Consider the following 15,483-nt stretch of genomic DNA (forward strand, 5'->3'; position numbering starts at 1 on the left):
ATGCTTCACAACTTAGCTTTGCGACGACAGGTGCCTTTTCTGCAGGAGGATGGTCCAGATGGCGGTGTTGTGGCAGCTGTGGAGCCTGTGGACAGTGAAGACGAAGAAGCAGAAGAAGAGGACATCGACAACAGGAACTCAGTTATCCTGCAATACTTCCAGTGAGACACAGGTAAGAATACAAACCTGCCTACTACATGTACTTTAACACTACTACCTCTCTACTGTGTGTCGTTTTCACCCAGTGTATGGTCACTGAGTTGTCACTTTCCCTTACGATTTCACAGATGTGGGTCCCAGTGTGTGACATCTGCTTTGTTTCCTCATGGACTAGAGCTGCGTGACATAGGTATGTTGACATTACAATTGAAAGAGCATTTTGACACTGTAATTGCTAATACACTATTTCGAAATCACAGACAGACTCCTGATTTTTTTGTGCTTTAAGGGTGTTTATTTCAGTGCTCAATATTGGAGGGGGTTGTAAAACGGTGAGGGGTGATCGTGGAGGAATGTCCATAGCAGAGTCCAGTCGATTAGTCTCACAGGTGCATTGTCCTAAGGGGCATAGGAAGTGGAGCTGGGGCAGTTTGAGGATGGACAGGGTGACAAAGTGGGACAGAAGGATGACATTCAGGGTGGTCTAATTACTTGGCGGGGGTCTTGGCATCGTTCTCTGTCTTTGTCCTGGATCTCAGGTACCGTTTGCGGGGTGGTTCTCCCTCTGCAGGGGGTGGGGTGCTGGTGTGGTGGTCCTGTGGTGGTGGTGCCTCCTGTCCACTAGCGCCCGCGGAGGTGTTGGGCAGTTCATCATCCAGGCTAGTGTCAGGGGCCCTTTGTTGTGCCACAGTGTCCCTCCTGGTGTTGAGGACTTCCTTCAGCACCCCTACGATGGTTCCCAGGGTGGAATTGATGGATCTGAGTTCCTCCCTGAAGCCCAGATACTGTTTCTCCTGAAGGCGCTGGGTCTCCTGAAACTTGGCCAGTACTGTTGCCATTGTCTCCTGGGAATGATGGTAAGCTCCCATGATGTTGGAGAGGACCTCGTGGAGAGTGGGTTCACTTGGCCTGTCCTCCCCCTGTCGCACAGCAGCCTTCCCAGTTCCCCTGTGTTTCTGGGCCTCCGTCCCCTGGACCGTGTGCCCACTGCCACTGCGCCCAGGTCCCTGTTGTTTTTTGGGTGGTGGGTTAGCCTGGGTTCCCTGTAGTGGTGGACACACAGCTGATTGACGTGTCCTGGGGACAGAGGTATGGGCCCGCTGGGTGGGTGCTATGCTGGTGTTTCCAGAGGGGGGATGCTCTGTGGTGGCCTGTGACTGTGTCAGGGGAACCGAGTGTCCAGAGGTCCCCGATGGGCCGGGCTGGTCATCTAGATCCAGTTGTGCAGAGCTGCTGTCATCACTGTGGGCCTCTTCTGTTGGAGGTGTAGACATGCGTGGACCCTCCTGTCCGGTGACGTTGGGTGGGGGTCCTGCATGGGTATAAAAGGATTTTTATTACATCTGTGTGTGCCATGGTGTGCAATGGGTGGGTGACCATGTACCCCAGTGCTTGCATTCCTGTGTGGGACCTTGTGTGATGGTGGTTTAGGGGGATGTATGGGTATGTGCAGTGGCCATGCTTTGGTGATGGGTGTCCATGCTTTGTTGTTGCATGCAGGGCTTGGTGTTAGGATGTGTGGTTTGTGATGTTGGGACATTTGTGAGGAGTTGGAGTGATGGGGGTGAGGGTGTGGGGGTATGTGACAGCATACAAGTAGGGTGGGGGGTGTAATAGTTAAGAGTTGACTTACCATAGTCCATTCCTCCATCTACTCCTGCGAGGCCCTCAGGACGCCGAATCGCCAAGACCTGCTTCTCCCATGTTGTTAGTTGTGGGGTGGAGGTGGGGGTCCGCTGCCAGTCCGTTGAACCGCAAGGTGGTGTCTTGAGACCACGGAACGCACCTTCCCCCGTAGATCGTTCCACCTCTTCCTGATGTCATCCCTATTTCTTGGGTGCTGTCCCACTGCGTTGACCCTGTCCACTATTCTGCGCCATAGCTCCATCTTCCTAGCTATGGAGGTGTGCTGCACCTGTGATCCCAATAGCTGTGGCTCTACCCGGACGATTTCCTCCCCCATGACCCTGAGCTCCTCCTCAGAGAACCTGGGGTGTCTTTGCCGTGCCATGGGGTGGTGTGGGTGATGTGTGGGGTGGTGTGTGGGGTGATATTTAGTGGTGTGTTGTGTGAGGTGCGTGGAAGTTATGTGGGTAATGGTATTGTGTGCGCCTGTGGATGGTTGGTAGTAGTTTGTAGTGTCTCTCTCTGGCCTTCTCTCTGTAATTTTTGTTGTAGGGGTTTGTGGGTGTGTGTTTTATATTGTAATGTGTGTGTGGGAGTGGTGAGTGTATGTGTATCAGGTGTGTGTATTTCGATTAGTCCAATGTGGCTGTGTTTTGTTGGAGTGTGTGTATTTTGAGCGCGGCGGTGTGTACCGCCAATGGAATACCGCGGTTGAAAGACCGCTGCGTGGATTCGTGTGTCGTGATAGTGTGGGCGTATTTCTGTTGGCGTGACGGTGGAGGTTTTGTTATCGCCAGTTTATCACTGACCTTTGGTGTGACGGACTTGTGTGGGTGTCTGAATATTGGCGGATTCTGAGCAGTGGGTCATAATGACCGTGGTGGAATTCCGCTGCCGCGGCGGTGTGTTGGCGGTCTTCTGCACGGCGGTAAGCGGCTTTTGCCGCCAATGTTGTAATGATGGCCAGAGTGTCTTCCTGTGTAGCAACATATAATTTAATAACCAGGTGGGAGACGGGTGGAGCTAGTGAGTAATGTTTGCAGTGCACAAAGTGTCGGTCTTGTCCAGAAAGGAAGGATATAAAACCCTCACAGCTGACTTGAGGTGGTGAAAGTGAAACTTTAAATGTGGCTTCACATTTTGCATAAATTGTAGGTCAGCAGGTGCCAAAAATCTGCCTTCTCAGTAGAGATCCTCCACTGTGGTGATCCCTACTTGTTTAAAGAGGGCAAGAGCACCCGCCTCCCGTGTTACTGAGAGTGCAGGGTGATGTCCTATTGGAAGTGCTGGCGCATACAAGGGAAGTCTGTGAGCCCTCAAACCTGACACCCGCTGTGCGACCATTGTACAGCTAATTTTATTGATTTTGTCCCGTGGTATATTCTTAGGTATGAGTGGCAGAATGTTATTGAATGGGGTAGGCATCCTTTGCCTCGCTTTACATTACAGGAGCTCTTGTGTTTCACACTGTTTTGACCTGGAACTTTAAAAAAAAAAAAAAAAGTCTGCAGTCTAGTTTTTGTCTTTGGGTGTGACTGTGTGGCTGTATATAAAAAGAGGCAACCATAGTATTGGTGTCCCAGTGGTAAGCTAACCGGGACATGCTATCTGGACATTACATCGCTAAACATCCTTCATTAATCTGGTAGGTTGCTTCTGAGGCTTTACCCACATTGCCACTCAGAGACTAGGGACAAAGAGCACATATTATTTTGAAGTTTCTTGGTGCATAGAAAATTAGTTGATGGAGGGGGAGGCTCAGATGTCTCAAAGTATTTTTAACCTGGTATTATTTAAATAACCCAACTATCTTGCACAATGTATCTTTTATTGTGGACGTCTGGGTCTTGTTTCCAAATCTTTCATTAAATCTAGACGTAGTCTCCAGAGCCTGATCCAGTAATTAAACAAAGCTGCTAAAGACCTTAAGCCCAGATTTATCAGTTAGTGTTCACTTTTTGGGGTAAAATTCCACTCTAAAGATGTAAAACAAATGCTTAACCCCAGTGAACCCTCATCTACCAACATCTACCAAGAATAAGCCTACTAACAGATTTCTTCTTTTACTGTCTGCTCAGGATGCCAACAAACCAGCAGACACAGGACTCTATCCATACCACAAACAAAATATTATCTTTTATGGTCATTGTCTGTAGATGATAAATATGAGAATGCTATCTGGGCCTGATTTAAAATTCGTGAGTGCTGTCAGCTTTAAGAGCCTGGGTAAAACGGTCAGAACATGGCACTGGCTCTGCTTTGCCTGTCTCACACTTAGAAAATCAGTTTGCATACTGCACAAATACCTGATTGTTGAGCCCTACTTTGAGTAGTAGTTCTGGAGAGCCCAGCTGTTGGAGGTCCTTGAGCACATTCAATCTGAGAAATGTGTGTCAGGATATTGTAGTCTTTTTTTTTTCCTAGTCTGAGATAGAAGGCAGAGACACACACACACAGACACACAGACACACAGACACACAGACACACAGACACACAGACACACAGACACACAGACACACAGACACACAGACACACAGACACACAGACACACAGACACACAGACAGACAGACAGACAGACAGACAGACAGACAGACAGACAGACAGACAGACAGACAGACAGACAGACAGACAGACAGACACACACACACACAGACACACACACACACAGACACACACACAGACAGACACACAGACAGACAGACAGACACACAGACAGACAGACACACAGACAGACACACAGACAGACAGACAGACACACAGACAGACAGACAGACACACAGACAGACAGACACACAGACAGACAGACACACAGACAGACAGACACACAGACAGACACACAGACACACACACAGACACACACACACTCGACACATGTTCACATTTGCCTAAGGCATAGTCTGTCTTGAAATGGGCACCCTGATAGAAGTTGGAACCATACTAGAACCCTTTCTATGGTTGGCAAACAATTTTGTGGATACCCTCTGATGAGAGGACTGCCTGGCTCAAATGGGAGATGCACAGATGTTAATTATTTGGTTGGTGTGTTCAAGAGAACTGCACAATTGGAACTTTGCAGCAGGTACATAATAGTGAATAAGTTGCCACATATTCTGTTAGACATGGACACTTTGATCATGGAGTTTTCAGTATGTTTTTCCTCCCATCCCAGTTAAAACCAAGACTAACTAAACAAAATAGAGAGTGTGGTTACAAAATATTGCTATAACTTGATAGTACAGTTCAGCAGCCAACTGCTCTTGAGGGCAGTTCACATCTTCCATTGAGAAAGAACAGATAACATCTTTCTTCTGCCAGAGGGTCTTTGCAATTCTGCGGTCTTGGTTCTGTGAAAAGGAGATGGTGCTTAACGGTTCTGTGAAGGGTATACTCTGACAACAGGTAAAGCTATTTTGGACTTTTAGAATAAAATTACACCTGAATTGTGTGTGGTTTTTTTTTCTTTTTATAATTCTGTATCACTGGAATGCACTAGTAGTGGCATCAGCTGTTTTACCAGAATTTTGAATTGTGCCAGTTCAATTGTCAACTTTGTAGAATTAACCCATGTTGAGTGAACTTTAAATAGTTAACTAATTATTTTTTGTTCCATGCTTGCTGTTTGCAGGGAATGCCAGAGCAGTGGGCACGATTACTTCAAACTTCCAACATTACAAAGTCTGAGCAGAAAAAGAACCCACAGGCAGTACTGGATGTGCTAAAGTTTTATGACTCAAACACAACAAAACAGAAGTATCTAAGTTTCTCTGCCCCAGGTGAGGTTTGGCCTTTGTGGGATAGTCTTATGTTTGCGTGTGTGGTGTGGATTTTTTTAATCTACTTTGGGTATAGACTTAAGTTATGCAGCTGCTTTCAGGACTAAGGGCGTTTTGAGGCGAGGCATTCAATAATTGAGAGGTATACATCAGAGGAGTATATTTAATGTTTCAACTTTGATGTTTAGCCAGCTCTCAGTTTGTTTGATTGGTTATTTTATTGGGCAGTGCTAAATGCTGCTAGGCGTTTTGACCCACAGAAATCTTGAAATCCCAGGACTCGGTGGGCTACAGTTGCATGATGGTAGGGTTTTGTCTAGATTGTTTGTCATGTTTACTTAATTGTTGTGTTTAGTAACTTTCCTTCACTTTACAGCACTGGATAATTGTAAAGAGTTGAATGCCTTGTGGGCTTTCCAGCATGTAAGGAGGAAGACCAAACACTGGGTAGACTCTTGTGTTCAATGTTAGTTTTAAGCTTAAACAGAGTCCTAAGCGAACTTGTTAGTGAGGACCTATGAAGTAATTTCTTTGCACACTAGTCTTAATGGATCTTGTTAACGCTGGCAAGGCAAGTTTTTTGTTCTTTAGGTCAGGGCCAAAAGCATTTAAGATTTTAGAATCCAGTACTTTGCTCTTCTGCCTTGTTCATACCTGTTAAATCTGGTTTGGTTGATCAGATTAACATTAATTGACCTAAGATTGTGGCTGGTTTTAATGATGGCCAAGAATGGCCCACCCATTGCTTAAATGCCACAGAAAACCACTGCCTGTGAACCAATGCCTAATTTCCTGCCTAAATCCCTGTCAACAGCAGAGGTGCTGTTGCCCCAAACAACTAAAATATCCTCAATCAAGAGTGCATAATCATCCATATCATCTGTGACATCCTTTGTTGGCAGTCTGTCTGCATCTTTCATGTCGCTAACACTTCCTGCCCCAGCTGCTTGGCAGTAGTCTACTCCGCAAGCTGCCTCAACCCCTTTATCAGTGTGAGCTGTACTGTCAACAATATGGTTATTTGTTTGATGAAACATGTTGATGGATCCCGCTCTGCAGTACTGTGCACTTCAACCCAGTACTTTTCCTTTTTGATTACTGAAAATTACATGTTCCATAGCCTAAGAAAACCACAGTGCCAGCCTCTTCCGAGCTGTCAGATACTCCTGTGTCACCTTTGACTTATCGGATGAAGGTCACACCATGGTTCCTAGTTCACACTTTGAATGCAGAAAATAGCATGAAATTAAAAACATGACCAACGATAAAACAGCTTACAACCCCCGCCAGCTTAAAGTTAAATACCTGTCAAAGTCCAACCAAGATGACAGAATGCCTTGCTGTGTCTTATTTTCTCAGCTGTGTGTCACTCCCCTTCACAACCTGAACAAATGTCAGCCTTTTCATTCAGGCTTCATTATCAGGGTGCTTTGTTAGTTATGCTGCTAGTAGTAATTGTTTAGCACATGATGGAAGAGATTTATGCTAGGTTTCCAGGCCCATCCTTTTCTCAACGTTTTCAGCCAGAACTATGAGCACTTTTGTCTGCCGCCCCCTCCTCAGCAGCCACTGTCTGTACCCCACCAAACAAAGCCTCTGCAGCAGTAACTTCCAACGCCCAGATGTATCGGAGAGGAAAAACGTGATAGGGGAAGAGGAGTAAGAGTGACATTTAAAGCAAGGAAAATGATAAACTGAGTGATCCAGCAGAGGATTGGTGGAATTACATGGTGCAAGAGGAGGTCAAAAGACACCACCAAAGACAGATTGTCTGAACAATAAAGTATGATTGGACATGTTGTTATTTGAAAGCACCTACAAGTGTTTTGATTTATTCATAACTTCAAATGAGAAGCAGCTGTTTCTTTGTCTTTGAAGACCAACCTAGGAAAACTGCCAAATCCATTCCCATCCTCTGTCTGTGGGAAGTGGGACAGAGATTCACTCCGATCCAGGGTTCTGTTGAAAGAAAAGGCAAACTAGCCAAGGAGCGCAAACTGGAGAACTGCCTTCTAAGAATTGTCTATAGAAGTGTAATCTTTCAAGTGGATTAAGAATTGCAGTGAAGCTCGAAGCAGTTTCTTTCAACCAGAACTTTGTCTATGCTTCTATAACTGATTGAACTATTCAGCTCCGCTCCATGTCCAGAAATTGGTGTATTATGGCACATCTTCTTATCTTTGTGTAGTTTCGGTGAACTAGAGGACTCTGTAGAAGATGTTGTTTTACCCTTCTGTTTTTTCTTAATCTTGCCACAGATTGAGAAGAAATCACCTTCTGGTCAAATATAATAGGACGCTGGGTAACAAATGGATAGGGTATCTGTGAACATATCTTCAAACCAAGAATGTAGGTGATTACAAAATAGAACTGTGCAAAGAATAATGGCTATCTAGCTTTCATTAAATATGTAGTAGCCCAGCTATCTTACAATAAAAATGTTACAATACGGATTCCTCAAACTTAGATTCCAATAGTTTATTTGAATTTCAGATATAGCATCGTAGTGCCCATCAACAAATGCCTCTTATTTAGTACATCTCCATGGTGAACAGTTTTCTCTTCAGGACTGAATAGTTTTAGTGACAGATAAATATGGAAATGTCCTGTCTTTCATCACCTTGTCTTCGCTGAAACGGATGTGCAAAATTAGCATAATTTACTTCATTTTGGAAAAATTGCGCAAAACGCAATACATGCGCTGTATTTGTGCCAGAAATGTGTCCTCTTGGGTGTAGAGATGAATTTCAGGCTGCAGAAATATTGTGAAAAACACAGGGTCTGCAAACAGCAGCTCCTTTAGTTCTGATCATTCACATTGTTCCTGCATGCTAATATTTGCCACGTATGGTGCTGAGTTATCGGACGTGACAAAAAAGAAAAGAAAATCTGAGTTTTCCTGTAACAACAAATTATACAAGATTGCACCTGCGTAAGGGACGTTTAGCTGGGGCCTAGTTTAAACAAGTCCCTCAGTGAAACAATCCTGAAGTATTTTCCCCTTCCAGGAGTTTATCTTTCTCTGGCATGGAGAATTCTGATTTCCTTGGAAGTTCAGGAGGCATATTTCCATATGCCAATACTTCCAGAGCACCAGCAATATCTGAGATTCTGCATGACTGTCTAGGATTATCAATTTGAAGAACTTTCCTTGTGTCTAAAGTCTACTTCAAAAAGTTTCACCAAGTCGCAGGCCCCATTCATGGCCAATGGAAGCAAGCTAGGATAGACAGTAGTTCCATTTTGCACTACAGGCTCTTGAAAGCAGTAATGACGTGGATCGAATCTATCCAAAAGCATTGATGCTGTTTCAGCACTTAGCTTTTACCCTGAATGAAAACAAATAAATCATTCACCCATTCATAAGACACCTCTTCCTAGGAGTGCTCCTTCTTAACGAAAGATCTTCCATATCAAGATCGCATTGCAAAACTTATGTCAGTGGCCACATTCATTGACTAATGCTGAGCTGATCTGGTGAGAACCCACGACATCCACTTGGGTCTTGTACCATTCTGCTTATCATTAATCCCTTTCTGTAATGCTTCCTGTTCAACAAGAGCTGGACTGTCAATGGCTACAAGTTTGAGTCATGGGACAAAGTGTTGAAAGATTCTGTTTGCCTCAAACGTGCTGCTGTGGTTAAGATCTGATAGATTACCTTTTCTGACCTCCAAATCTCTTGCCATGTCACAATAAATTCTTCTTTCGAGGTTCAGTGCTCAAATAAACAATCTGTTACTAAAGGTCCCATGTATAGAGGAGGACAAAAGTCACATCAATTTCTTATAGCTTAATCGCAAAAGTGAGAGGACTGTTGGTTCTAATTGGAACAAAGGGTACAACATCCATGTATTATTTCAACCAACAAATACGTGCAGGAGCTTTGTGTCTGAGCTGTCAGCAACAAAGTATGCCTCTCAGCAGAGCATCTACCATCCCTCAGCAAGGACAGGGCAGAAGTTCCAAGTCACTCCATGTCAGACCGCAGTGAATTATATCAAGACTAGCTGTATATGAGTTGCAGTTTACCTTCTTTGGACTTCTTTGCTACCCAGTCGAACAAACAATACGGGTTCTTCACTTACAGGCACTTAAAACTGGACCTGGAGTGGAGTTGGGGGGGAATGCTTTTGATTACTTAATGCAACATCTGTGCATACGCTCTCCTCAGTTTCTCTTGGTCCACAGCATAAACAGCAGTGTTCTCTTCCACCGGCCTGGCCCTGTGGTCGGTGAACACTGCTTGCTTATTGGGCCATTATTCCCATAGACTGTGATTCGGTTGCGCAAGTTCTGCCTGTTTTCCCGAAGGATACCCATTCTGTATTCTCTCAGGCTGTTGCAGATGTAAGGGATGCAACTAAATTCACCATCTGCTGTAGACTTGACAAAACCGACTGGCTTGGCAGCGCGTTTTTATCATCAGCGGTCTTGCGACACCTTGCCTGGCTGAGAACATCTGGCTTTTCAGGGGATGTCCAAGCTTCCCTCATGGATATGCCCTTTGGTTCTTGCATTTTGGAAGGCAAGGCCTATTCTGCACTGGAGCTCCTCAAGGACATCAGGGCTACGGCCAGGTCCTTGGGTTTGTCTATGACTCCTCATCAACCTCAGTCGTCCTTTTGCGGTCATGGAAGGGTTCTGTAGCTGTGCTCGTACCCTCCCAGCCACCACAGCAAACATGCTTCCCAGCCTTTTCATGGCCGAGTGTGCGGGGTCCCAGAAGCTGCTGCCTCCAAGCCTCTTTAGTCTGCCCTCAGGCCATCATGGGCATTCAGAGGGAGAGAGGATATGCCATCACCTCCCCCTACTGGCTGCAGGTAACACCAGACCATTGGGTACTCCAGAGAGTACAAATGGTCTACTTCCTCCCCTTTGCGACAACACCACCACCTATGCCATCCACTTACAATCATCTGACAGAGGACCATCAGTACTTGCTCCATCAAGAAGTGTAGGGTCTTGACCAAGGAAGCCATGAAGAGTGTGCCTGCATCGGAAGGAAGCAGTGGTTGTTTTTCCTGCTACTTTCTGTTGCCAAAGAAAGACATAGGACTTCATACCATCCTGAATCTGCACCTTCTCAACCTCTTCTTTAAAAAATAAAAAGTTCAAAATCCTCAAGCTTGCCTAACGTTTTGTCTGCCCTAGATCCGGGAAACTGGATCAGACATATATTTCCACATCCCATCCTGTCGGCCCACAGGCACTTTCTGCGGTTCTTAGTGGGCCAAGAGCACTTTCATTTTGCTGTGCTACCTGTCGGCCTTACCACCACCCCTCAGGTGTTCACAGTGGTGATGCCTGTGGTCACAGCTTATCTGTCGAGATCAGGGATTTCAGTCTTCCCTCCTACCTCGACAACTTGCTGTCAATGACTGTCTTGCATCAGGCCGTTGTCGCCCAACTTCCTACTACTGCACACCTCCTGGACTCGCTGGGGTTCACTATCAACATGCCAAAGTCACACCTGACTGCGTTTCAGATGCTCCCTTTCATTGGAGGTATTCTGCACATGGTACCGTTTCGGGCCCATTCTCCTGAGCTGCGAGTCTAGGATATTCAGGATATGATTCCGATGTTTCAGCCTTTAACCTGGATTTCGATATGACGGACTTTGAGGCTGTTGGGCTTCATGGCATCCTACATTATGCTGGTGACACATGCCTGCTGGCATATGCTGACTCTTCAGTGGGACCTGAAGGCCTAGTGCGTGCAGCATCAGGGGAATCTTTAATACAGTCCATATCTTGGAGGGAACTGCAAAAAACCTGCAGTGGTGGCTAACAAACAGTTATTGGCCAGTCCCTCTCCCTTCCTGAACCAGATCTAACAGTAGTGCAGATGCACCACTCCTGGGCTGGGACAGGTGAAGATCAGAAGCAGCGCCTGAGCTCCACATAAACCTTTTGGAGCTTTGGGCAGCTCACTTGGCATTAAAAGTCTTTCCTCCCTTTGATCGAGGGAAGGGCTGGTGCAGGTATTCATGGACAGCACCACTGCCATGTAGTACTGCAACAAACAAGGTGGGGTCATGGAACCTGTGTCAAGGGGCCCTGCTCCTCTAGACATGTCTGGAAGGTCGGGGCTTTCCCTGGTGGTTCAACACCATGCTCTCTCTCTCTCTGGATGCCCGAGCGGACAAACTCAGCTGACGATGCCTAGCGGATCATGAGTGGCTTCTTCATCCGTAGGTGGCGCAAGATTTCTTTTAGCAGTGAGTAGAGCCTTGGTTAGATCTTTGTCTGACTCTTGCTTGAAGATGCTTTTACTTTTGAGTGGAGCGCCGGCATCTGTTCACCTTTCCACCAGCACGACTGTTGCCCTGAGTACTCAAGAAATTCAGGTCGACCAGGTCCATGTTATTCTTGTGGCTCTAGATTGAGCACAGAATCTGGTATTCCGAGCTGTTGAGCTTAGGCATCGGTCCCCCAATGATCCTGCCTCTTAGATAGGATCTTCTGTTACAGACAAAGGGCAGGGTTCTGACCCCAAACCTTTCCATCAGCATGTGTGGAAATTGAGCAGCAAGAGTTGCCACTTTTGATCTTCTACCCAAAATCTTCTAATGTTATTCTTGCAGCCAGGCATCCCTCCACCAAGATGGTATACGCCTGCCGTTATGACAAGTTTGTGTCAGGGTGTGCTTCCCACAACGTTAGACCCCTCTCTGCACCTTTATTCAAGGTTCTTTTGTTTGCCCTGTCTTTGGCCCAGCAGGGTTCTGCTGTTGGTACTGTCAAAGGGTAACTGTCTGCAATCTCTGCATTCCTGCAGTTGCCGGACCAACCCTCTCTTTTGAAAGCTCGCGTTGTAGCCAAGTTCCTTAAAGTTCTACGGCACATGTTGCCCCCCCCTCCCCCCACATACACCCCCCCCCCCCCCATGCCATTCATCATGACTAAGTGGGTCCCCAACCTTGTTCTCACTTTCAAGATGCACGACTCCAACCTTTGCACAATTACCCTGACCATCAAAAGTGCCTTTTTAGTGGGCATTACATCAGCCAGGAGGGTCAGTGAGTTACAGGCCCTTTATGTTCATTCCCCTACACCTCCTTTTACGCTGACATACTTATCATTCAGACATGTGCCACCTTCCTTCTGAAGATTGTCATTCCTTCCCATGTAGGCTAAAGCATTCTTCTGCCCACCGTATTTGCTTCATGTCATCCCTCCACAGAAGAGAAGACCTGAGGATTTGTGGCTCAATCCACCAGACTCAAGGCTGTGACTACTGCCGTTGGCATGCGGCGTTCCTCTCCTGAGCATCTGTCAGGCAGTATCGTCGGCATCACTGCACGTGTTCACAAAACATTGCTGACTGAAGATTCAGTTTTGTTGTGAAGTGCACTTTACCTGTTTGGTCCTGCAGGACTTTCTAATCTAATCGGGCTTACTAATCCACCTTTGGTGATGTATTTCATGGGTATCTATTCTAAGATAAGTAATCTGCAGTTAAAATCCTCTGTCAAATGTACAAGTTGTTTTTTTGGTAACGCCTTATCTGGGAGAGACTTTATCCAGCCACAGATTCCTTACTAACCTTTCTGTTCTCCCTGCTCTGCAAACTGGTTAAGGTGTAGGGGACAACGTTTTGTAGGCATTAGTCTTTTCCAGACTAGTGCCCAGTTCACATTGTGGCTCCTGGCATTAGAATGTTGCAAAAGTAAATAATGTCAGTGCACTGGGCCTTCACCTGTATAGGTACCACGTATCTCACTTCCTGTGCAGAGCTGAACGATGCCACCAACCGGCATGCATGGGTACTGTTCAAAACTCTTTCGGATCCAGTCTGGCGTCTGGGGATATTCTAAGGTAAGGAATCTTCAGCTAGGTAGTCTCTACAGGATAAAGCGTTACCAAAGGTTAGTAACTTGTTTGTCAGAGATTAAACAGGTATTTTGATATTTGTAGCATGTGTTGGCCGTAGATACATATGTTTACCACACTCCTGCCATCAAGGGTTGGGCTCTGACATCTGCAATTTTTTTTTTTTCCTGAACAAGTCTGAGTCAAAAGGTATAATGACTCCTCCTATAGTCTGTCTTGTGCATGATCAATGTCCCCTTTGCTAGATAGTTTTTTTTCTGCCATTGAAATTTAGCATCGATTCCAGAGCTCGGTGACCAAAGCAAGATTCCTGCCAGAAGACCGTTCCATCGCCACGTTTTCATCACCCTCCCGCAGAATCCTCGAACGTCTGCACCTAATGGTGTTCCCTCCACCTGGGCCCGGTTAGACTTTGTTTATTTTTCAAACGCTATCTTCTTTTATTCACTGACAAGGGATGGAAAACACGCCTTTTAGTTTGTCTGAAGTGCCATGTCAAGCACTACAGCCAGGCCCAGTAGTACATTTGTAATCTTTGCTTGCCCTCCTGTCATGATGAGGCATCGTGCAAGGCATTCCTCGCCACCTTTTCCAAGAAACTGCTTTCCCAATGGCAAGAAGGTCATTTGGCCCACTCCACCATGCAGTCACAGCAAATCAACAAGGTACCTGATCCTTTCGGGAAACAGCCAGAAGAGCCTGGCGAGGAAACGGAGGATGCAGAGCCACAGGCTATGACCAAGGACATCCCTGTACTGCTGGCGAGCTGTGGCTAGGGCTCCGACTCTGACCCCATCATGTCACAAGTCCATGCGAGTACACTAGTGAAAGCCCCCCAGAACCCCGTAAAACCGTCTAATTTGGCTCCTGGAGCTCCACTGCCCTTGGGCCATGATGGTCTTCAAAAGCAGTCAAAGAAGCAGACACAAGTCCTTCCGCCTCCAAAAGGCGTAACCAGAGTTCAAAAGTATGAGACTTTACAAGTTGCCTCATTGCCAATACCCCCAAGAAAATCACAATGTGCACCTTCAGAGCACCATAAGGCGTTAGAGCCGAAACTGCCACCTTGGACCTGAAGACACTTATGCATCGAAACTGCCAAAGACTGCATCAGAGCTCATACAAAGAAAGGCCTTTTGAGCGAATTCTTACAAACGTTAGACAAATTGGATAAAAGGCAAAATACTTTGTTTAGTCATCCAGAGACTGGCATGGTAGTGGCAAAAACTGCCTCTAGTATTAGTAGAGATACTTCCAAAAAGGAAGAAAACATTGGAAGAGATCATGGGGGCAAACCCCCCACCTAAGGCTCCCAAGAAAAATTGCAAACATAGGGGCACCAGCACAATTCCTGTTTCTCCAACTCCACCACAGGTTTCTCCACCTCTCTTCCTTCTCCACCTCTGCCTCTTATATTTCCACCACTTGCAAAACCACCAGCTCATACACACTCACCTGAGCACCTACCTTCGGAGCAGCCACACACATTACCCACACCATTCTCCACGGGTGACATTAATACAGGCGAGGATATAGCACCATATGATAGGCCATGTTTTGTAGATTCACAGGAGGACCCAGACAACCCTACAGGAACCATGGGATCAATATGATGTAGACCCCCGTGGACGATACTGACCCAGACCTGTGCCCCTCTAAATCCTCATCAAATGATACCACAATCTATCATGAGGTCATTAGTAGGGTGGCACAATATCATAAATTGGATCTCAACAGTTTACAGGACGAGGATGACTTCCTAGTGGATACACTAACTAGATATCATCAGATGGCACAATTCTTACCTATGTTGAGAGGAATGCTGAAAGCGACAGAGGAGATTTTCAAGCACAGATAAACAAAGTATGCTGTTCCACAGGGATAACCACAGGTCGAAAGGGCACTCCTAAAAGTAGAAGTCAGGGCCCTCCTGTAGGAGGCTGGCCTGGTGTGTAGTGGGTGTCTTGGGTACTTACATCTTATACCAGGTCCAGTTATCCCTTATTAGTGAAGTAGTAGTGTTCTAGCAGCTTAGACTGCTAGAGGTAGCTATAGCAGTGCAGCTTAGGCTGAACTAGGAGACCTGGAA

At 46.1% G+C, this 15,483-nt stretch overlaps 1 protein-coding gene across 1 annotated transcript in view; it reads left to right on the forward strand.

Annotated features, from left to right (window-relative positions):
- PAK2 (p21 (RAC1) activated kinase 2) overlaps window positions 1-15,483 on the forward strand; it is a 439,171-nt gene that overhangs the window by 139,818 nt on the left and 283,870 nt on the right. The window contains exon 4 of the mRNA XM_069213609.1: window positions 5,412-5,559. Coding sequence (XP_069069710.1) covers window positions 5,412-5,559 — 148 coding nt within the window. The remainder of the gene's footprint in view (window positions 1-5,411; window positions 5,560-15,483) is intronic.

The sequence above is a fragment of the Pleurodeles waltl genome, chromosome 11 (assembly GCF_031143425.1).
Source record: "Pleurodeles waltl isolate 20211129_DDA chromosome 11, aPleWal1.hap1.20221129, whole genome shotgun sequence".
Taxonomy (NCBI): Eukaryota; Metazoa; Chordata; class Amphibia; order Caudata; family Salamandridae; genus Pleurodeles; species Pleurodeles waltl.